The following is a 24,555-nucleotide window of genomic DNA, read 5'->3' as shown; positions in this document are numbered from 1 at the left end:
CACTGACAGACAAGGGGGGGGGATCCCTGCCTGCACCAGGACTGACAGACAAGGGGGGGGGGATCCCTGCCTGCACCAGGACTGACAGACAAGGGGGGGGATCCCTACCTGCACCAGGACTGACGGCCAGGGGGGGGGATCCCTGTCTGCACCAGCACTGACGGCCAGGGGGGGGGATCCCTGCCTGCACCAGGACTGACAGCCAGGGGGGGGGGATCCCTGCCTGCACCAGGACTGACGGCCAGGGGGGGATCCCTGTCTGCACCAGGACTGACAGACAAGGGGGGGGGATCCCTACCTGCACCAGGACTGACGGCCAGGGGGGGGGATCCCTGCCTGCACCAGGACTGACGGCCAGGGGGGGGGATCCCTGTCTGCACCAGGACTGACGGCCAGGGGGGGGGATCCCTGTCTGCACCAGGACTGACAGACATGGGAGGGGATCCCTGCCTGCACCAGGACTGACAGCCAGGGGGGGGGATCCCTGCCTGCACCAGGACTGACAGCCAGGGGGGGGGATCCCTGCCTGCACCAGGACTGACGGCCAGGGGGGGGGATCCCTGTCTGCACCAGGACTGACGGCCAGGGGGGGGATCCCTGTCTGCACCAGGACTGACAGACATGGGAGGGGATCCCTGCCTGCACCAGGACTGACAGCCAGGGGGGGGGATCCCTGCCTGCACCAGGACTGACGGCCAGGGGGGGGGATCCCTGTCTGCACCAGGACTGACGGCCAGGGGGGGGGATCCCTGTCTGCACCAGGACTGACAGACATGGGAGGGGATCCCTGCCTGCACCAGGACTGACAGCCAGGGGGGGGGATCCCTGCCTGCACCAGGACTGACAGCCAGGGGGGGGGGATCCCTGGCTGCACCAGGACTGACGGCCAGGGGGGGGGGATCCCTGTCTGCACCAGGACTGACAGACATGGGAGGGGATCCCTGCCTGCACCAGGACTGACAGCCAGGGGGGGGGATCCCTGCCTGCACCAGGACTGACGGCCAGGGGGGGGGATCCCTGTCTGCACCAGGACTGACAGCCAGGGGGGGGGATCCCTGTCTGCACCAGGACTGACAGCCAGGGGGGGGGATCCCTGCCTGCCCCAGGACTGACAGCCAGGGGGGGGGGATCCCTGTCTGCACCAGGACTGACAGCCAGGGGGGGGATCCCTGTCTGCACCAGGACTGACGGCCAGGGGGGGGGATCCCTGCCTGCACCAGGACTGACCGCCAGGGGGGGGGATCCCTGTCTGCACCAGGACTGACAGCCAGGGGGGGGGGGATCCCTGCCTGCACCAGGACTGACAGCCAGGGGGGGGGGGATCCCTGTCTGCACCAGGACTGACAGCCAGGGGGGGGGATCCCTGCCTGCACCAGGACTGACAGCCAGGGGGGGGGGATCCCTGCCTGCACCAGGACTGACAGCCAGGGGGGGGGGGATCCCTGCCTGCACCAGGACTGACAGCCAGGGGGGGGGATCCCTGTCTGCACCAGGACTGACAGCCAGGGGGGGGGATCCCTGCCTGCACCAGGACTGACAGCCAGGGGGGGGGATCCCTGCCTGCACCAGGACTGACAGCCAGGGGGGGGGGATCCCTGCCTGCACCAGGACTGACAGCCAGGGGGGGGGATCCCTGCCTGCACCAGGACTGACGGCCAGGGGGGGGGATCCCTGCCTGCACCAGGACTGACGGCCAGGGGGGGGGATCCCTGCCTGCACCAGGACTGACAGCCAGGGGGGGGGATCCCTGCCTGCACCAGGACTGACAGACATGGGGGGGATCCCTGCCTGCACCAGGACTGACAGACATGGGGGGGATCCCTGCCTGCACCAGGACTGACGGCCAGGGGGGGGGATCCCTGCCTGCACCAGGACTGACGGCCAGGGGGGGGATCCCTGTCTGCACCAGGACTGACAGCCAGGGGGGGGGATCCCTACCTGCACCAGGACTGACAGACAAGGGGGGGGGGATCCCTGCCTGCACCAGGACTGACGGCCAGGGGGGGGGGGATCCCTGTCTGCACCAGGACTGACAGACATGGGGGGGGGATCCCTGCCTGCACCAGGACTGACAGACATGGGGGGGGGATCCCTGCCTGCACCAGGACTGACAGCCAGGGGGGGGGATCCCTACCTGCACCAGGACTGACAGACAAGGGGGGGGGATCCCTGCCTGCACCAGGACTGACGGCCAGGGGGGGGGGGCTCCCTGTCTGCACCAGCACTGACGGCCAGGGGGGGGGATCCCTGTCTGCACTAGGACTGACGGCCAGGGGGGGGGGGATCCCTGTCTGCACTAGGACTGACGGCCAGGGGGGGGGATCCCTGTCTGCACCAGGACAGCCAGGGGGGGGGATCCCTGCCTGCACCAGGACTGACGGCCAGGGGGGGGGGGATCGCTGTCTGCACTAGGACTGACGGCCAGGGGGGGGGATCCCTGTCTGCACCAGGACTGATGGCCAGGGGGGGGGGATCCCTGTCTGCACCAGGACAGCCAGGGGGGGGGGATCCCTGCCTGCACCAGGACTGACGGCCAGGGGGGGGGGGATCCCTGTCTGCACCAGGACTGACGGCCAGGGGGGGGGATCCCTGTCTGCACCAGGACAGCCAGGGGGGGGGATCCCTGCCTGCACCAGGACTGACGGCCAGGGGGGGGGTTCCCTGTCTGCACCAGGACAGCCAGGGGGGGGGATCCCTGCCTGCACCAGGACTGACGGCCAGGGGGGGGGATCCCTGTCTGCACCAGGACTGACGGCCAGGGGGGGGGGGATCCCTGCCTGCACCAGGACTGACAGCCAGGGGGGGGGGGATCCCCTGCCTGCACCAGGACTGACAGCCAGGGGGGGGGATCCCTGTCTGCACCAGGACAGCCAGGGGGGGGGGATCCCTGCCTGCCACCAGGACTGACAGCCAGGGGGGGGGATCCCTGTCTGCACCAGGACAGCCAAGGGGGGGGGATCCCTGCCTGCACCAGGACTGACGGCCAGGGGGGGGGATCCCTGTCTGCACCAGGACTGACAGCCAGGGGGGGGGGATCCCTGCCTGCACCAGGACTGACAGACAAGGGGGGGGGGGATCCCTGCCTGCACCAGGACTGACGGCCAGGGGGGGGGATCCCTGTCTGCACCAGGACTGACGGCCAGGGGGGGGGGGGATCCCTGTCTGCACCAGGACTGACAGCCAGGGGGGGATCCCTGCCTGCACCAGGACTGACGGCCAGGGGGGGGGATCCCTGTCTGCACCAGGACAGCCAGGGGGGGGATCCCTGCCTGCACCAGGACTGACGGCCAGGGGGGGGGATCCCTGTCTGCACCAGGACTGACGGCCAGGGGGGGGGGATCCCTGTCTGCACCAGGACTGACAGCCAGGGGGGGGGGGATCCCTGTCTGCACCAGGACTGACGGCCAGGGGGGGGGATCCCTGTCTGCACCAGGACTGACGGCCAGGGGGGGGGATCCCTGCCTGCACCAGGACTGACGGCCAGGGGGGGGGATCCCTGCCTGCACCAGGACTGACAGCCAGGGGGGGGGATCCCTGCCTGCACCAGGACTGACGGCCAGGGGGGGGATCCCTGCCTGCACCAGGACTGACGGCCAGGGGGGGGGGGGGGATCCCTGTCTGCACCAGGACTGACAGCCAGGGGGGGGGATCCCTGTCTGCACCAGGACTGACGGCCAGGGGGGGGGATCCCTGCCTGCACCAGGACTGACGGCCAGGGGGGGGGGATCCCTGCCTGCACCAGCACTGACAGCCAGGGGGGGGGATCCCTGCCTGCACCAACACTGACAGCCAGGGGGGGGGGATCCCTGCCTGCACCAGGACTGACAGCCAGGGGGGGGGGGATCCCTGCCTGCACCAGCACTGACAGCCAGGGGGGGGGGATCCCTGCCTGCACCAGGACTGACAGCCAGGGGGGGGGATCCCTGCCTGCACCAGGACTGACGGCCAGGGGGGGGGGATCCCTGTCTGCACCAGCACTGACGGCCAGGGGGGGGGGATCCCTGCCTGCACCAGGACTGACGGCCAGGGGGGGGGATCCCTGCCTGCACCAGGACTGACAGCCAGGGGGGGGGATCCCTGCCTGCACCAGGACTGACAGCCAGGGGGGGGGATCCCTGCCTGCACCAGGACTGACGGCCAGGGGGGGGGATCCCTGTCTGCACCAGCACTGACGGCCGGGGGGGGGGGGATCCCTGCCTGCACCAGGACTGACGGCCAGGGGGGGGGGATCCCTGCCTGCACCAGGACTGACGGCCAGGGGGGGGGATCCCTGTCTGCACCAGGACTGACAGCCAGGGGGGGGGGGATCCCTGTCTGCACCAGGACTGACAGCCAGGGGGGGGGATCCCTGTCTGCACCAGGACTGACGGCCAGGGGGGGGGATCCCTGCCTGCACCAACACTGACAGCCAGGGGGGGGGGATCCCTGCCTGCACCAGGACTGACAGCCAGGGGGGGGGGATCCCTGTCTGCACCAGGACTGACAGCCAGGGGGGGGGGATCCCTGTCTGCACCAGGACTGACGGCCAGGGGGGGGGGATCCCTGCCTACAGCAGCACTGACAGCCAGAGAGGAGGCAGAGGAGGGGGAATCCCTCTATACCTAAGCACTGACAGTCAGACGAAAATTGCTATTTGTTCTCCTTTAGTCTATAAGGTGCTACCAGCCTGTGTCATTTTTGCTACGACAGAATGAGCATGGCTGCCCCTCTGGAAGAATTTGTTATTCTTGAGCTCCGTTTGCAATCACAATGCCCCATGTCAAAAGTGCATTTATTTATTTCATGTAACTGATTTTATAGGAACAGAACATAGTAATTGACAATAGATAAAGACACCTCCTAGTACTATGTCACTTTCATAGCACTATGCCACATATGTAGCACTGCACAAATCACACAAGAGCCAGCCTCAGTGAAGTGTACAATCTAATTAAGAGACACATATGGGGCAAAAGAGACTTTGGAAATTTCATTTATTAAGAAAATGGTTAAAATCAATAAAGGCTGTGAGTGGAATAATCAGGGGTTAAAATGTAAAAGGAGCCTCAGACACGTGGCCTTTTAGACTGGATTTCAATAAGGCCCATGATACACCAACTCAGGAAGTCTATTGCAAGCCTATGGTACAGCAAGGCGTCGGGAGCTGGTGGTGAAGGAGACGGGCAAGGATGAGCATAGTTCAAGAGGTGGGGTAAGAGAGGAGAGGTAATGAGGAGCTGCAGAGTGGACGTTTCATCCAGTCTGCCCAGGTGACCCCGATGTATTCCTGGAAGCACAAAGCAGCTACATCCTGCTCCCTCCCGGGAGACCATGGCAGATTATAACAGCAAATATAATGCTTACTATAATACATTTTAGTTCAAGAAGCATGCTCCTCTGTTAACGAAAACAATACATTAAATACAATATAGATAGACATCAAAATAAATATTAATGATAAACTAGACTAAACTAGAATCCCAGTTTTCTTTGGGGTCTCCTGATCACTTGCCAGTTTTGTTCCTCGCGCCTCTTTCTGTGTTCCCCTTGTCCCTTTGTATTCTTTTTGGCATCTTTTGCAGCTCATTCCCTTTGTCAGTCTGTGGTTTTGATGTCTCTGCTTTCACTTGATGTGGGGCCAGCACATCATCTTGTAAATGGGAAGTGAGCCTTCAGCTGATGGCCTGTCCCCGGTCCCATGACACTGAATCTGGCAGTAGTGGCACGCGGTGGCCTCAGGGTGTGTTCCTCACACGCACAGAGCGCAGGGCGACTGCAATGTGAGAGACCCGAGAAAGGAACAAGGAACAGTGGAAAACTAAAAAAACGATGCAACCTATTACCAGTCCATTATTTATAAGCTGCTTTGGCCCAAACCCTTAGAGACTGCTGGATCCTTTGTCTTGTCCACTGCAGTTTCCCAGATCCTGTTACTGGGATCCCCTCTTCTCTCCCCAGGTCCTGAAACTGAGATTGCCTTTACGGTCACCTCCTTCTCCATGCCTCCCCTTCCTGCAGCTTCCTCTTCCTTCCCATGCTCTGTTATTTCACTTGCCTCTGCTTTTGCAGCTTCTCTGACCCCCTTCAAGGCTCTGTTATTTCACTACTCTGGCAGAATTAGTTAATTTGTATAATGGTATTTTCATCTTCCTCTAGATTACCACATACAGCTCTCTGGTAATTACTAGGTAGCTGCGATCAAGGGCTTTCTGGTCTTCCTTCAGTGTAGTACACCCAGGGCCGGTGCGTCCATTAGGCGAACTTCGGCGGTCGCCTAGGGCGCTAAAGGTGTAGGGGGCGTCGAAGAGCAGCCACTTGGTGTCACAAGCGGGGCCTATCCCGCTCACGGCAAAGAGAAATAGAGACTGTGTCCTCAGGGCTGCGAGCAGCGCACTGCTCGCAGCCCTGAGAAGCACCCAGTCAGCACCGAAACAGGTGGGGGGTGCGACTGGGGGGGAGGGGCAGTGCAAGGGTCGCCTGGGGCGCCCAATACCCTTGCACTGGCCCTGAGCACACCAGAAGGTAGATATTCAAAGCTGGCCATGTAAGTAACTTAGTTGGTTAGAACTTATCTGGCTAAATTACAGAGTATATTCAGCGGCAGGACAAAGCTGCTGAATTTACACTTATATATACACATTTAGCCAGATAAGTCTAGCCGGCTAAGTTTAGACCTGCTCTATGTGGTGTCTAAACTTACACAAATACTTATACAGCCAACTACCAATAGCTATTTGGAATTAACTTATACGGCTAACTCATTCCACCCCCGTTGCACCCAGCACACACCTACATTTTGTGCATGTAACTTTTAGCTGTGTAGGCGCATATTCAGCGGCCGCTCCTTAGCCAAATAAGTCCTGCTTATCCAGTTAAATAGTGCTGAACGCGCCTTGAATATCGGGCCCTAGGTAATTATTTTGAGGGCAATTTCAAAGTGATTTACATTTGGAGAACTGTTTCTCGAATAGATTCTAATTTAATAAGTACAGTTATACAGTTATGCACATGTACAGCTAATGCATCTAGTACATGAACTGATGGGTTGAATACTTTAGAATCAAAAGTGGCAACACAGAATAATGCTGTTACCAGGTAGCAGGTATTAAAGGTAACCTGAGTTTGTACTTTAAAAATGAACTATTGGAGAATAGATTAAGATCTCGGAATCGTTTCTTAAATTTTCCTTATTCTCGCTTTCTCTCAGGAGATGAGCTATTTAAGAAATATGTGGTTGAAATTTTACAGTTTCCCTTGGATAAGAAGTTCCTGTTATCTAATAGCTATTACCTTCCAGACAAGGGGACAGTTCCAGGCTTGGAAGAAGGAGCCACTGATGTTGGCCCCTTTCTCCAGCTCGGACTTTTCTTGGTTTCTTCAAAACGATAATATTTCCACTAGATCAATTTTTGTGGTGTCTTTTGCTCTGGAGACTGAGAGGGAGATTTTCCTTCGTCAGTACTTCAAATATAAAGACTCTCTATTTTGTAGTCAACGAATCCAGGTATTTCCAGACCTATCTAGAGAGACACAGGCAAGGAGGAAATTATTCCTACAGTTAAAAGCTCAGGTTTGCCTCTAGGCCCTTCCCTGTAAATGCATAATAAGGGTAAGTTTGATTTTATGGACCCTAAATCTAGAATCTTTTTAAAGAGATACATCAACTTAAAATCTTCCTGGTATTGGGTTATGAGAGGTGAGATGAGGATGTAGGTAGGAATCTGATTATTTCATGTTTGTATTTTCTTATTTTGCACGGAACCCATTATATATGGTGCACTTATTCATTACAGATGTGAGGTTATTCAATGAGATATCTTGATTTGCCTTAGCTGACAAATGTAAATATGTATTAAAACCTCTTAAATAAATTATATATATAATTATCTGGTGGATAATTTTTAGAACGTCTATTTCTGCATGTAAAACTGTTTTAAAATTGAAAAGGCTTTTGAAAACTACTCTGCCAACCACCTCTTTGGAAAACTATGCTAGTTGCTTTTTGCCTTTTTATTTTATTTACTCTCCTAACATGGGAGCCAGTATTGAAACAATATCCATCTGTGCTGTTGGATATCCACGTAAAAATTCACCACTTAGCCAGAGAAGCTATTAAGTAGGTCTAACCTATCTGGTTAACTTAACCAGAAAAGTCTGAATATTGGCACTTCTCTGGCTAAGTTAACTGGATAAGTAGCCCTGCCCCAATCCGCCTATTGCTTGCCCACAAGATATACAGCTGAGTACTTATCAGCTAAGTTGCAACCACTGAATGTAGCCAGATATTCTGCGGCCGCCACTTAAGTCGGATAAGTCGTCGCTACTTGTCCAGCTAAGTAGCTTTGAACGACGGCCTCATGATAATTTGTAGTCCCTACCATTGCTCCTTTTAATTTTACCTAGCGTGATTCTACTTTACAAAGAACTATCCACCCTGCCAGCCCTTCTTTAAGATACTCTCCCATTTCAACAAAGCTGGGGCTGCTGAACTTCAGGAAGTTGACTTTCTCATGACCCCTCTACGCTTTGGCCATCTGATGATGACTGAATCTGCAATGACACAATCCTATCGACATCTGACAAAGTAAAAATCTCCTACCAGCCACACGTCCCCCTTCATTGTAATGTTATATGTCTCTGAGTAGATCTCTATCTTCTGTCATGCTGGAGGTCTGTAAGTCACTCCACTGTAAACAGATGTGCATCTCTACTTTCCTGCTTTCCCCACACCCCTAGGTTTTGTGTCACTTTAATGTAACTGTTTACGTAATGTGCATTTCCTCCCCGGTTTCTGCCTACCCTTTCTTTCCTGAAAAGATTACCACCAGATAAGGCTATAACCCAGTCATAAGAGTCATTGAATAAAGGATGCGGATGAGGATGGGATTCAAATCCACATGTGCAGAATACAATGGATTAGTAGTCCAAGATCTAATACTGAACACATGTGTTACATCTTTATACATTTGGCAATTATTTCACATTTCCCCAGGTGCTGAATGAAAATTGGTCGACATTGTTCTTTTTTGAGGGCCAAGTTTATCAAATGTTCATTCCCATTCTATGTCTCTGAAAAAACCCTTTGGTTATTCTGGCTCTATCACTAAAACAAGGCAAGATTCTGTTTGACAAACTTGGTGAATGATCTACCTTATAAATGGCCTGTGACCGACGGCCCGCAAATGCGCAGTAGAGACCAGCTCTACCGCGCATGTGCGGGCGAGCACGTCGCTCTGAGGCAGCTTCAGAAAGAAAAAAAAATGGCGGCGTCCAGTGGCAGCAGCGGGCGGCGGCGGCGGTAGCGGCGACGGCGGTAGCGAGCGGCGGCAGTAGCGGCGACAGCGGGCGGTAGCGAGGGAGGGAGAAGAGAGAGAGAGGGAGGGACGGAGAGAGAGAGTGGGAGGGAGGGACGGAGAGAGAGAGTGGGAGGGAGTGACTGAGTGAGAGGGAGGGATTGAGTGAGGGGGAGGGATTGAGTGAGGGGGAGGGACTGAGTGAGAGGGAGGGAGTGGGACTGAGTGAGAGGGAGAGGGGGGACTGAGGGGAGGGAGTGGGACTGGGAGAGAGAGGGAGGGAGTGGGACTTGAGGGAGAGTGAGTGGGACGAGTGAGTGAGAGGGAGGGGGGAGGGAGGTGACTGAGTGGGAGGGAGGGATTGAGTGAGGGGGGGGACTGAGGGAGGGAGTGGGACTAAGTGAGAGAGAGGGAGGGAGGGAGTGGAACTGAGGGAGAGGAGAGAGGGAGTGGGACTGAGGGAGAGGACGGAGGGAGTGGGGACTGAGTGAGAGTGAGTGGGACTGAGTGAGAGGGAGGGAGAGAGGGGGGAGGGAGTGAGTGAGACTGAGTGGGAGGGAGGGACTGAGTGATAGGAGAGGGAGGGTGGGGAGGAGTGGGTGAGGGAGGGGGTGGTGAAGAGTGAGGGGAGAGAGAAAGAGGGGGAGGTGAGAGACAGAGGGATGGCCTGTAATAATTTTTTGGAGCTATACCCAAACCAATTGATCCCTCAAATATCAAAAGCACTGGTTTAATGGCAGCACTGAGTGACAAAGGCATAAGAGTCTGGTGTTGTATATGTATTTATGATGTATGTACATAATGGGGCAGATTTTCAAAGGCTATGGGCGTAACCTGAGAAAATATGCCCCTGCGCGTGCTTAGCCTATTTTGCATAGGCTCGGTGGCACGCGCAAGCCCCAGGACGCGCATAAGTCCCGGGGCTTGGAGCGGCCTTGGAGGGAACGGGGGACAGCCATCGGGGCTCCCCTCAGGCTCGGCGCGCGCAAGGTGCACATGTGTGCATCCCCTTGCGCGCGCCAAGCCTGGATTTTATAACGTGCGCGCATGTTATAAAATTGGGCGTAGATTTGTTCGCGTCAGGTTGTGCGAACAAATCTACGCCCGTGCATAAGTTTTAAAATCTGCCCCAATGCGTTTGATGTGTGCGCGACGTTTTTGGGTACATTTTCAAAGGGTTAGAAAAGTATGATCTTATTTTTAACTGCATTCTGGGGGATGTTTCAGAGGTATTAGTTAAAAACTATTGCATTTTCAAAAATGCATGCATATACCAGGCACACATTCTTTATGCATTCATTTTAAATGGCTTAACACATGTGTGTACTTTTTATTCACATAACAACCTGATCCTCAAGAACAAACGATGCAGGAAGTTAGCATTTGAAAATCAGGTTCATTCATGCTGGCTGAAAAGTATGCCTGTGCTCTTTCATTTAGGCACCTTATTGAAAATGTGCCCCTTTGTGTACTACAGGTAATAGGATAAGGATGCAGTGAGGAGAAAATTCATGGAGTTTATTTTGTGTTTTCAGTCTTTCAGCCAAAATCGACACAACAGACTCCATCCCTGATTGGGTCTGACAGCCCCGCTTCCTTCACCAAGGATCCGTCCGATCTTGATGGCCTATCCAGCACTATCACAGGCATGATGGTCACGATCATGGGCAGCTCACAGCCCATAGTGACTCGTGGTATTGCCGAAAACCTGATTCCCATTTACTGTTCCATTCTGGCAGCTGTAGTCGTTGGGCTGGTGGCCTTCATTGTGTTTAAACGGTGAGCACAAACTGACATCAGGAACTGACACACAGGACAAAAGGGAGGGCAGAAGTGGTGCAAGGGGCCTGGGTGCCCTAGGTGAACATTAAGCCTTGTGCCTCCTGTCATCTGCCCTCCCCTCCCCCCACCTCCGCTTTTCCTAGTAGCAGCTGTTCCAGCACCATCCTCCCAGTGGGAGCAGTGGCTCTAGCACAGGGCTTTCCTCCAGCACTGCCCATCTCTCCTCCACCTCTCATCCCAGCATCCCTCTCTCTCTCTCCTTGCCCAACAGCGTACCTTCTTTCTTACCCTCTCCCCCCTACTCTCCTGAGCATCAAACCCTCTCTCCTCCTGCTAATAGTATACTCCTTTATTCACTAGAGATGTGCATTCGTTTTTGCCGAATTGGAAAATTGCAACGAAATTGTCCAATTCGGCATGTTTCAGGGAGCCCGAAAAAGTCAGGATTTTCCCATTATTTTCGCAAAATTTGTTTTTCCGATTAGTGCGCACTAACGGGAGTCAGTGCGCGCTAACAAAAACCGTTAGATTTTTTACTTTTTGTTAGTTTTTGTTAGCGCGCACTAACGGGGAGTTTAGCGCGCACTAACTAAAAATCGATTTTTCGAGAAAAAAAAGACCCGAACCGAAAAAAAACGACATTTTCCATGGCTGCCGAAAAACGAAGAACGACACGAACACAAAAAACGATGCACATCTCTATTCACTCTCCTCCCTCTGCTCAGCAACTCCCTCTCTCTCTCCCCATCCGTTGCACATAACCTTTCCACGTGAGTGGAGGAAGAGGAGAGGGTCCCCTCTTTTTCTGTTCTTATCCCTTTGCCTCCATCAATTCTCCATTTCTCTCTTTTCCAGTATTTGTGTTTCTTACTCCTCCTCCGTCATCCATCCTCCATACTCACCCCAGCATCTGTTCACTGCCTCTCATCTTCCTCCTTCCCTATATCTGCCCCTACTTTTCTCCCTCCCTTAAAATCTGCCCTGCCTCTCCCCCACAGCATCTCCTCATTGCCTCTCTCCCCCTCCCCTAGCATCCACCCTTTGTTTCTCTATCAGCATCTACACATTGCCTCTTAACCCGCCCTGCGTTTCCCCCTTCCCCAGAATTCATGCTTCCTGTCTCTCCTGCTTCCCTTTCCCTCTTCCCCAGCATGCATCTGGCCTCTGCCTCCCTCCCCCATCATCTGTTTCTTGGTTCTTTTTCTCCCTCCCTCATGTTAAACGAGTGGCGGGGGCCTGTCCTATGGCTCCCCACCACTTTATCTTCTCCTCAGTACTGGCACTATGAGCATATTCCAAATTTTGGGGTCAGCAGTGGCACTTCTCGATGTAAATCTCACAGTGCACAAGATCAGCATCAGGAGGTGCCATTGCTGGCTCATGAGTTTTGAACATGCTCATGGTGCAAGCATGGAAGAAGAGGTGGAGCCTAGGGATGTGCAGACCAAAAGTTTAAGTTCATAAGTCCATAAGTCAAAAGGGGGGGGGGGGTCATTTGCGGTCAATATGGACATATGGAGAATTCCATAAGTTGAGTCTATGTCCATATGTGCAAATAAAAATTTAAACCCCTCACCCTCCTTAATCCCCCCCCCCCCCCAAGACTTACCAAAACTCCCTGGTGGTCCAGCGGGGTCAGGACGCCATTTCTGAACTCCTTTGCAAGGAGCACGTGACGTCGGCGTCACGTCGGAGTGACACGGCGTCACGTGATTCCCCGCGCGTTCGCTCCGGGACCCTCGTTCGACCCAAAAGGAACTTTTGGCCAGCTTGGGGGTGTCAGGAGGCCCCAGAGACCAGGGAGTTGTGGTAAGTCTTTGGGGGGGGATTAAGGAAGGTGAGGGGTTTAAATTTTTATTTTGGATCAACAATCGCGATTTCCAACGTATTCAACATAGCTATGTTGAATAAGTTGGAAATCCGATCGTTTTCGCCTCATCACTTTTTTTAAGTTAAAAAAAAAAAAAATAAGTAGCGTTTTACATTTAAGTTCAAAACGAATGCACACCCCTAGTGGAGCCATGGTATAGGCTTCTTTTGCTCCAGCTGGCTAGTTCCATCAACTGGCAAGGCCTAAGGATTTCACCAGTAATATTACTTTACCCCACAGCACTTCTGCTGGTGGAATCTGGGAATTCCCCACCGGCCACCATGCTTCACCCGGTGGGTTCTGTTTATCTTCCACTGGCTAGGCCCGTTTGCCATCCTCCCCAGTTTTGGCAGGCTAGTTAACTGTCTTGCTCATCTAATGGTAAGGCCGGTGCTGAGTGAGGGGGAGGAAAGGAAGTTTTGAGGTAGTTATTGCCTCAGAACCCAAGAGGCAGGCATAGATATCTGCAGACAAGGGCAGACAGAAATAAGCCCTATGGGGGCTGAGTACAGTTGTGACGAGGTTGCAGCTGTTACTGTATGGGAGAGGGAAGATAAGAATGGCAAAGTGCAGTTGTAAAGTGGCTGAGAGGTAGTTATGTGCTATATATTTTATCCATTTTTTTATTTTTTTCTCCAGGTGGAATAGCTGCAAACAAAATAAGCCCAGAGCCAATAACCGACCTGTAAATCAGACTCCATCTCCAGAGGGTGAGAAGCTGCACAGTGACAGTGGCATCTCCGTGGACAGCCAGAGCTTGCATGACCAGCAGCCACAGACTCAGCCACAAATGCAAGGTAAGAAGCAAAAAGGCCAAGGGTGGGACCCCCATGGGAGAAGGAAGGAGACCAAAGCTGGATCAGTAGAGGGGTTTGGATATTCATGCCCCAGAAATAATCCCAAAAACACAGACCTGCAAGCACAGAAGGACGGTAATTCCCAAGCAGTCTGTCCAATTTTATTCCTCTGCAATACCATAAACTCCAGTTGATTCTCTGGCTTTCCCTTCACAACTCGGAATCCTCTGTGTTTATTCCATGATTTCTTAAATTCTGTTACTTTTTTATTTTTTTTGCCTCTGCCACCTTTTGAGTTGACTCCCCTAAAGCTTTATATTCTGACTTCTTGTTCTAGAACATTCTATACTCTGAAACACGTGCTGTGAATATCCCTCCTAAGATATCCAGATAAGTTAGATCCGGATAATTTAGATAACCAGATGTCTTTGAATATTGGGCCCTATCAAAACAGCAGTTGTACATCATCAAACTATCATCTTAATGATATCTCATTATCACTACAGACAGAAACAAACATCATGGGATTTGGAGAAAATATCTCTTTTAAATGTTAACCTAATTGGATCTATAATGATGTTAGCAACAAATAAACAAGCCTTAAATCGATAATAACAGTCAAAACAATTTCCCTCTATCACAATAGCCCTGCCTCTACCATCCCTCACAATTATCAGGAAGAAAATTCAATCAAGTAAAAGAGAGAACAGAAAAGAAAAGCATCAGCCTAAACTCTTGCAGTCCAAAGACTTGTGTCCAAATTGGAGACCGTTTCACTGTTTTTTTATGATTTAGATCTAAACAATTTCATTTTGATTATGATTATCATGTCACTACTGGCAGACCGGCACCAGTTTTCAAGTGAAAGTATTGCCGGTACATTCCCTTAGAAGCTTGCTGCATGCGTTCACCCAGGACAACTTGCGCCTGCTTTCCCGCTGGGTAGAAATTTTGCTGGGAAAGTGCGTGCTTAGAGTTGAAGATGCAATCTAAGTGCAAAACATTTCCTGTCCTGACCTAAATACACCCCCCCCCCCCCACCCCCCCAGGAACGTCTTCTCTCCATGTGGCTACAGGTGCCCAGAACATGCAGACTTTTAGCCACACTGAGGGAGGGACGGTGTTCAGATAGCTGATTAAGGTGGGTTAAAGGCTGTTTAGATGTATGTAGATCGCTTTGAAACTTGTCCTCTGTATCCCTACCCCTTCAGGCCAAGTCGGGTTATGGTGCATTGGCTCAAAGCTCCACTCGACCGCGGCATCCTGGAGAACTTTGAATGGCCCTTGTTCTAGCCCTCGTAACGTGCTTTCACAGACAGAAGGTCCTATATTTTAATATGCGCAGGAATGCAAATATTGGCATCTTCCGTACAAAATATTATACAATTGTTCCATCTGAATCTCTCCAGTACCCTAGAATTTGCCCAAATCCTTGATAGTCAGTTTACAAAGATGAGGCAAGGCGTGAAATAAGAGGCTTCTCAGGGAAAGGAAGGAAGGACTGAGGAGAGGGTCTCCTTACTCTTTCTCTCACAGAGGCCTCACCGAGGAATTGAGGAGAAAGCCTTCTGGAGAGGGAAGAAAAGAATTGGGTAAGGCTTACAAGGGAGAAAAGGAATTAGTGAGAATCGAGGCGACACACAGGAGAGAGTTCTCAGTGGGAAGAAAAGAATAAGGAAGGAGGTCCTACAGGGAACAAGACATGAGGAGAGAAGCTTCACCAGGGAAGGAAGGAGGGGAGGCCTTACAGAGGAGTTTGAGTGGAAAGTGTGATTTCTTTTTCTTCTTTAAGACTGTGTCCCCTTTTTCCCCACAGCTCTGAAGGGAGGCACTCAACTGTACACCAACCTGTCACCCACTAAACAGGAGGAGGTGGAGAAACTCTTGAACGGCTCCATGGAAGACACCTGGCGTAACCTGGCAGGGGAGCTGGGGTACAAAGATGACTTCATAGACACATTCACGCAGGAAGAATGTCCAGTGCGAGCTTTGCTCAGCGATTGGTCCAGCAAGGACAGCGCCACCATGGATGTGCTCTGCTCCGCCCTACGTAAGATCCAGCGTGAAGACATTGTGGAGAGCTTGTACAGCGAGTCCACCGCAACGTCTCCTGTGTGAGAGGGGAGGGGAGGGTGCTCGTACTGTCTGCCTCTCTCCTGGGTTTTTGGAACTTTGACCTTGGGAGGAACTCCAAGGAGAAAAGATGTGAAGGAAACGGGGACTGGAACCCCAGTATTTACCAACAATCCTGTATGCACTGATCCATTACGTTCAGTATTGTTACTTCCTGTTGCGTTGTCTTGTTTTTCACCCCCCTCATTTCTCCCACTTGAACATTCAGGACTGGAAAAATGCTATAAGGAAAGAAATATGTTAGTTGTAGAAGACTGTCTCTTAGACACTCAAGCGGTACCAAAGGAGAGTATTTGGCTGTCATCTCACCAAGTTCCCCTTTTTACTGCTTCCTGTCTTTTCCTCTCTCTGCTCCCTTCTCATCCTTTCTTCACTTCCCCTTCCACCATTCTGCCTTCTCCCACTCTCCTCCACCATCCTGCTCCTCCTCCTCTCTGATGTGCAGGCACCAGGCCACCTTTCTAATTAGAGAATGTTCACCCTTGTGTGTCTGCAGAGAGAGTTCCTGTATTATGGCAGAGGGGGCATGTGAGGCATTGCAGGAAAAACAACCTTGAACAATGCATGGAGGTTTGTGCCATTGTTACAGGAAGAGTTGTCTGCTCCCTTGCATGTTAGGTAAACTGCCTGATCAAGAGAAGAAAAGGCATCACGCGAGTGAAACCATGTTGTTGTAATGAGTGCTCCTTATATCTCTCTGGGAAGGTTATAGCATCGGCACAGGGATCACAGCTTGTACCATTGCATGGGGTTTACACCTTAATTGCAGGGATCACTGCACATTGCATGGGGAGGGTAGAGTATCCATGCTGAGATCACTGCTTGCACTATCGCATGGAGAAGGTGGGGGGGGGGGGGTTTACGGCATCACTGTAGGGATCATTGCTTGTACCACTGCATGTGGGGAGGGTTTACAGCTTTGTTGCAGGAATCCTTGCTTCACCCTCTTATGGGAAGGTTACAGCATCTCTACAAGGATCACAGCTTGCACCATTGTATAGAAGGTAAAATATTTTTGAAGCAAAGACTCCTACACACTGTTGAATGGAGATATTACAGTATGACAGCAAGCTTCAATACCTACACCTTCACGCTTGGGGAAACAGCGTGACCAGACAGGGCACTGACTTCATTATCACATAGTATATTATAGCATCACTGCAAGGAAATCCGACTGCACCATTGTGTAGGTGATAAGAATGACTGCAGGGAGCATTACCTGACTACTATACAGTGGGCAAACCAATTTTTGTCGTCTTCCTATCTGCACTGTGTTTTCCCTGAGTACATAACGCAGATTATAGGCCAAGATATCATATAATGTACAGACCCATACAGTTATCAACATGCAATTACTGGACAATATGAACATATATGTAAACACAAACCTATCACCTCTAGTATACATTCTACTAATCCACCTTCCTTGCCCTCATAACCTGTGACATCTGGGCAGTTTGTGACTTTGTAGCCAGATCGGTCAGTACCTCCAAATGACAATCATTCTCTTCTCAGGCTCCTAGCACTAGCCAGCTAGATGAAAAAAGGCAAGGCCTTCCTCTCTCATAGCCATTGTGTAAGCCGCCATAATGGTGACAGAACAAGCAGATACCCCAGTGTCCTGCATGTGAGAGCAGACAGCAAGCACTCAGTGTTTTATGTACAAGAGTAAAGCAGGTAGTAAAACCAGACATTATAACAAAAACAACTGCAGTCCTCAGTGTTAAAGGACAAACACATAGCTCCTGTGTTGCACCTAGCATTGTGTTTGTTAAACCTTACACCAGTGAGGGAGCAATCACTGTTACACCTAGTACTAGTGAATCAGTGAATGAGTAAAGCACAATCATCACTGTGTTATACCTGGCTCCTCCAGGAAGACACTTCAGGTAGATCTACTACATTGCCATGGAGGACCCTGCAGGGACCTCCAGCTGTAGAACATTTCTCAGGAGCAGCCTGGGTCATATCTTCAGGCTTCATATTACGTGACACACTGTATGAGACACTGTGTGAACTACTCTATTAATGGACCACCAAACCTCAACCCAGGGGCACCTGCATCTCCTCCATGAGACTGTCACTAATAAACCATTGGTGCCTCTCCTGAGAATCTTCAAATCAGGTCCTATGGGGATAGCTTCAAATCACGCTGATTAGGATAGCTTGGTGGCCTAGGCAAGTAGATGGCAAAAGAGTTTCGTCATGGTGACTAGCACGCTGTGCATAAGCTGGCCAATAAATAGATTAGTGATGGTGATGAAAAGCATCATGGTGTTATGATGACCAAAAGCCACAAATGTTAGACACAGTAGGTAAAGCTTTCACTGGTGATGCTACTGAAGCTCAAACATCCAACACTCATTTAAAAATGGACTCAACTCCAAAGGGGCAAACATGCAAGTTCACAAGGAGAGAAGAAACACTCCAGTGCTATTCTGCATCATTCATTTCTATAGATAATATGATTGTAAGGTGATTACATAGTACAAATATAAGAAAGTCTGAGCTAACTTGATACGTTATGTCTCTGAATTCAGAAACCAGGCAAAATATCCAGAAGAGCTAATTTAAAAAAAATTCAATGTCAGGCCATAGGATAACCACTATATGCACCAGTTCTATATATTCTAAAAATCTGTTAATATAAAGGTGCACCATATCTAACAGAGGACTATATATATATATATATATATATATATATATATATATATATACATACACACACACACACACATATATATATATAAATATAGTCCTCTGTTAGATATGGTGCACCTTCATATTAATAGATTTTTAGAATATATAGAACTGGTGCCTATAGAGGTGATCCTATGGCCTGACATTGAATTTTTTTTAAATTATATATATATAGTACTTTAAAGGTCAATACGTGAAATGAACATGTAACTCTGTTTTGTTTTTTCAAACGTTTCTCCTATGCTCCTTCTAGGTTGTGATATAGTTTATTGGACTGATATAAGAATTATCCCAAGATGATGGTAATCATGGGTTTTTATAGTTTATAGTTTATTATTCTTTATATACTGAAATATCGGGGTTCCATCATATCGGTTTACAATAAATAAACATAAGAAGCAAAAACGACACATACATTAATTAAAACATTTTTTTCAGATCACACATGTCCCTTTTTCAGATAGCATACCTAATGTAGTCTGGAAAACTTATGTACATCATCTTTGAATTATCCATATATCAGTCCAATAAAAAGGTATCACAGCCTGCCAAGAATCCAGTTTTCTTTGGAATCAATGTGGCTACTAGAAATTCCATTTTATGACTCTGGCAAAACAGTTGAAAATAATGCTCAGTATATTTGCATTTAACAAGAAAAAGACAAGAGGGTGTAGTCTTCAAAACTACAAAAAAGGAAAATATAATTTACCATAAGAACGGATTCTTGATCATGTTATAGGGAATTCTGCCTACTAAGGTTAAGTATGTTCCATCATTAGATGTTTTTATCATTGGATAATGTTTTCTATTGAAAGATGTGGTGATGTAATTACTGTAAGACTGATAGATAACCAGAAGACTGAACCCTATAGGCCCGAATCTGTTCAGTGTAATAACCACTGTATAATTTTGTGTTGCATTGTAAGCTTGCATTAGTTCATGATAGAGGGGTCTAAAGTGAGAGCCTCAGAGAGGAGGCAAGGGCTGCAGTAGGTTTAGGGGGGTGTCACAGTTTCATCTAGGGGCCAGGGTCACAGCCTTGAGTGAAGGAGGTTGGGTCACAGGCTTGGTTTTGAAGGACAGGGGTCAGAGTCCTATGTGAGTCATAATCTTAGAATGGAGGTCAGGGGTCAGACTTTAGGAGCAGGGTAAGAGGTTGCAGTCTTAGTCGATAAACAAAGTTGGGGGCCTATGCTCTTTACACAGCCATGTTTGAGATGCTTGTAAAACTCTTGATATAACTGGGGTTCTTGTCTTATGCTGCTCACTTTTTATGCTTTTCTAACAATATTTTCCCATATTTATTTATTTTATTTTTTTAAAATTGGGAGGTGGCTTTCAAATAGCCTGTAAAGTTACAAAATACGCAAGTACTTTTACTGCACCTACTTACAGCGAATTCTCCAAGAGACACTACCCAAAACATTGGCCTTTTGAGGACTGTGAATAAATATATTCCTATTTTTGAAGCTGCTGAGATGCTGATACTTTTGTGTGATGCTCTTCATTGAAGTGGAGATTATGGTGACCACCACCCTCCTAAGCTGTGTCCATCCATCGATGGTTAATATAGCTTTTTCTATTCCACGAGGCTGTTCTGGATAATGGCAGCTTTTTCTTAAGTGTTTCTGGTAATTTTCTTATCCATTTTTTTTTCAAATGAAAATACAGGGGAAAATGGAATTTCCATTCTCTCTTATTTGCTGTAATAGAAGGAGCCCCAGTTATACAGCTCATCTTGGTTTTCAATTTTTTTTTCCTATTCAAGAGAGATTTATGGGTTAATTTTCAAAAGGATTTATCCACATAAACCCCAGTTTTATGAGCATAAGTAATTTTTAAAAAGAATTACCCTGGAGGAGGGGTGGAGGCTGTGCATGTAAAAGCACGCTCAAAAGGCCTTCCAGAGGTGAAATAGTTTACACCTATATTTTCAGTTTTTGAAAGTATGCCCTGAAACAGACAGGCACAAAGCTATGCCTGCTTCCAAGCAGCTGCTCCTTCGTGCATGTATAGATTCAGCGCTGGTCCCGCACACAGCTGCAAGTGTAAAGCATGGGTCCAGGTAAACTGACACGGATACATGATTGACAGATTTATAACAAGTCATTTCCGTGGGTAAAGTATCAGTTTACCTATGAAAATACCCTCTCTGTGGATAAAAGTAGTTGGGAGTTATTCTCCCTCTCTGTAGGCTAAAAGTACCCACACTGTTTCCCTTTAAAAATTTGGAGCAGTGCCTCTGGGGTTTACAAATTCCTCCCTCCTTAGTTTATTTAAGGAACATTTCAGTTGCACTTTTGCAAAATCAATTGCGCAAAGTATTCAATGCTAAATGTCTACATTTTTAACTCTAGGGCCAATCCCTTTTAAGTGTAGTTAGTGGGAAAAGTTCTACAAATTCCTAGGGGGCTGAATTGAGGTCTTGCTGTTCTTTGAAGCCCAGCCCACGTTTCTCACCTCAGAGCAGTCCAGAGCCCCTGATCAGCTCTTCTTCCGTCTTTGGCACCCGTGCCCTGCCCTATAGCGGGTGGACGACTGGATATGGAGATGTTGGAAACTTTATTATGGGGATGACGGAGAAATTCCTCCATGGCTGAGCTGTGGGCAATGTCTGACAAGGGGAAGAGATAGACAGAAAGAAAGGAGGGAATGAAGAAGGAGTCTTTTAAAGGCATGGGCTCATGGGCATGCATTGTCAATCCCATCATATAATACTGGGATTGAGGGATAGCTCCCACAGCTCTGCAAAAGATTAAAGATACAACCACTAAATACAGAACACTCAGCAAAAGGGTACAGAGGGCTATGAATCCCCTGCTTTTGTGTGCTTCCAAACATACGATTATGTTTGCAGCTGCAGCTTTTCCTAGGGCATCAGGATTATTCAGTGCACCATTGTCTCACATGGCTCAGGATTGTTCATGGCACAACTGCAGCAATGCCACCTTGTGCTCTCATGGCTCTGACGGGATCAGGAACGCTCCCTCAACAGTTGGAGTAGTGACACTGCCAACATTGGGCTCTTGGTGACCCTGTCGTCTCGCATGGCTCTGAGGGTATCAGAAATATTCTGCGGCGCACAATGGGAACTGTAAATATAGCAGCGGACACAAAGCATGGACTGCACACCTATCGGGTGCCCTCTGAGACTTTATACCAGAACCTGTTGATACGGTGTTTACATCTCCCATTCTGAAGAAATGGTGCCTCTCACTTTCATGTCCCATTATACCCTGCAGCCTCCTCCCACTGTGAGGGTGAGTGCCCGCCACACACACCATGTTCAAAGCCGCAAAAAGAACCAAAAAACAGCCAAAGTTTGAGGCTTTGGTTTGCCTTTTTATTAAATGGTTTTGTTACAATGAAAGTGTTTTTTCTTCCTGTTAATAACTGTTATTGTCACTCAGTAATAAGAGCTCTGTGTCATACAAATGCCAGTTTATTAGAAATTCTTGCAATGAAGAAACATTCATGTGACAGAACCTGTCAGTTATTTATTCTGAGGGTAGCAGCAGTATGTACGATTGTGTCAGTGCATGTATATGGTGAGGAGTTTGGTGAGTGAGACAGGATTTGATTTATTAATTTTCTGGGTGAACGTTTAGCATTGGTTGTGCATCCACGGCTAGGACTGTGGGTATTTGAACGGGCAGCGCTGTATGGTCAGATGGTGAAACGATGAATGCAGACATTTATGAAAGCCCTAATGCACTCTTTATGAAAAACTTTTAAAAGAAGAGGTGCTCTCACCATAGTGGGAAAATAAAAACTTAACTCCCAAGGCAGTAAACTAATGGCACATCAATTACCTAAACAGGGGCACCGACACAAAAATGTGAGCATAAGGCCGTGATAACGGTCACACAAGTTTTCTGCATCAGGCAGAGTGCGCCTAAATCATAACATTTTCTGTACAAAGTGGAAAGTAGGCACTGTATGCACATTAATAATTTTATGCACACAAATTATGGTTTTTGTATGCATAAGTGTTGCATAAAAAAACACCATTGCCTACAAAAAAACCCAAAATCTGTGGACTTACAATTATGGAATGCCTATAACCATGTGCTTTTTGTGTTTATTACGTTTTATGCACAAAAAAGTAATGGTTTGTACTGGAAAATCATGCTTTATGGGGTCGATGCAATTAAAATGCGCTGAAAGAGGGCGCTGGACACTCAGCGCCCTCTTTCTTAACGCACCCTCCTGGGGGCACCATGCAATATTTAAATTAGGGGTCGTGTTGTCAAGGAAGTGTTAGGGTCGCTTGCGCACCCATAGCACCTCCTTGACAATGGGAGCTCGCGAGCGGTCAGCTGTCCGCTGGTTTAGAAAACGGATGCTGAATGTTAACTGAGCATCGGTTTCCTGAACTCGACCGCGGCACTTTTTTTTTTTTTTAATTTGTTTTAAGATTTTGTTCCTCCTTCTTAATATTGCAATGATATTAAGTAGGAAGATGTACAGAAAAGCAGTATTTTTGGCTTTTCTGTACAACTTTTGAGAGTGCTCAGCAATTAACGCCTGCTTAGGCAGGTGTTCATTTTTGAGCATAAAAATGTGCATCTTTAGATACACATTTTTTTTTTTTTTTCCACTGCGGGTGATTGCCTAATAGCCTCATCTGGCACAATCACTCAAGGAGAACTATTCAATCCCCTCAATAAATATACAACCCAACACACTTAGGGAATCCTAGGATTATTAACATAAATATTCAATATCACCTTAAACTGATGTTCAATATCACCTTAAATTAATACATTTTAATATACTTTATTATTCCATATCAAACCACATGGATATTATTATATCATTTTTAGCATCACAAATAGACAGCAATTTAATACATGATTTCAAAAACCACCATATTCAACAGTACATATACATTAGTACATATCACTCCTCAACATAGACATATATCATCACACTGTATATTATAATAACTTTAATGATGAATTTTAATGATGATTTTAATATATACCTAGTCCGGACATGTACTGGAACTAATCACCCATAGCCACTACCCTAACCCCCTAATAACACATACTCACATTCACTCATCATTCATTCACTTAAAAACTACATACCCCATTTAAATAATTTTATTCAGTATCATCTAATGATATACTTCAATTATTGTTTCAATTATTAAACAGTACTCTCCGTATATTCCATAGGGATTTATCTAATCAGAGCCAAATAGTTTGTTCAATCCAACAGTGTTTCCAAATGATCACCCATTTCAATACTGCTTCTCAGTTTTTCACAAACGAAGTTTCTTACACCGATCACCCGAATCTTCATCAACAAATATTTTAACACCAATCACCCGACAAGGCACCTCGTTTCACCCCTAATCGGGCTTCTTCAGGGGATCACTTCTTAATTCTAATCAAACATCATTCTTGATGAGCGAATATTTCCTATTAATGATAGTTACCACATATCCAGACCACAATGCCCACGCTTATAAGGTGCATCTAAAACACTTCCTTTTTACTCCTCTTACCCGATTAGTGAAAAGCCGGCTGACCGGACGCACTTCAAGGAACTCAGTCTTTCTGTGTAAAAGTATGGATGTTACACCACCATATACTGGCCTCTCACTTTCTTTACCAAACGAACTTATCGCCGTTACCAGCCGCCATTCCACTCACTTCCTCTCCGTTCCAAGAATATCAAGAGTAATCCCCTTATTGCATGAGGGGATTAGGTAGCACCTATACAACCTGCGTCCAACTTCAGGTTAAACTGCGCACGGCTGAGCGCACTGTATTGCATTGGCCCCTATGTGTGTAGAAAAATAGTCGTAAAGTGAACTGAGCGCTATAAAACTTTGAGTTCTATAAAAAGAGCAGCCTAACTGGAAAGAGGCCATTTTGTCTGTTGGGCAGAGCTCTGCCTATAGGCCTTACTTAGAGGATTGCAGTTGATAGGCGTTTGAATTCTCATGCAATTTTTGGGATTGCTGATTGCTGGTATTTGTGTGTTTAAC

At 48.8% G+C, this 24,555-nt stretch overlaps 1 protein-coding gene across 1 annotated transcript in view; it reads left to right on the top strand.

Moving 5' to 3' along the window:
• The window catches only part of NGFR (nerve growth factor receptor), a 73,907-nt gene extending 55,422 nt beyond the window's left edge, over positions 1-18,485 (top strand). The window contains exons 4-6 of the mRNA XM_029573892.1: positions 10,808-11,051; positions 13,564-13,721; positions 15,538-18,485. Coding sequence (XP_029429752.1) covers positions 10,808-11,051; positions 13,564-13,721; positions 15,538-15,839 — 704 coding nt within the window. The 3' untranslated portion in view covers positions 15,840-18,485. The remainder of the gene's footprint in view (positions 1-10,807; positions 11,052-13,563; positions 13,722-15,537) is intronic.
• Positions 18,486-24,555: the final 6,070 nt, after the last annotated feature.

Source organism: Rhinatrema bivittatum, chromosome 12, assembly GCF_901001135.1.
Source record: "Rhinatrema bivittatum chromosome 12, aRhiBiv1.1, whole genome shotgun sequence".
Lineage (NCBI taxonomy): Eukaryota > Metazoa > Chordata > Amphibia > Gymnophiona > Rhinatrematidae > Rhinatrema > Rhinatrema bivittatum.
The sequence above is the reverse complement of the archived record's forward strand: the minus strand, read 5'-3'. Positions and strand labels throughout refer to the sequence as shown.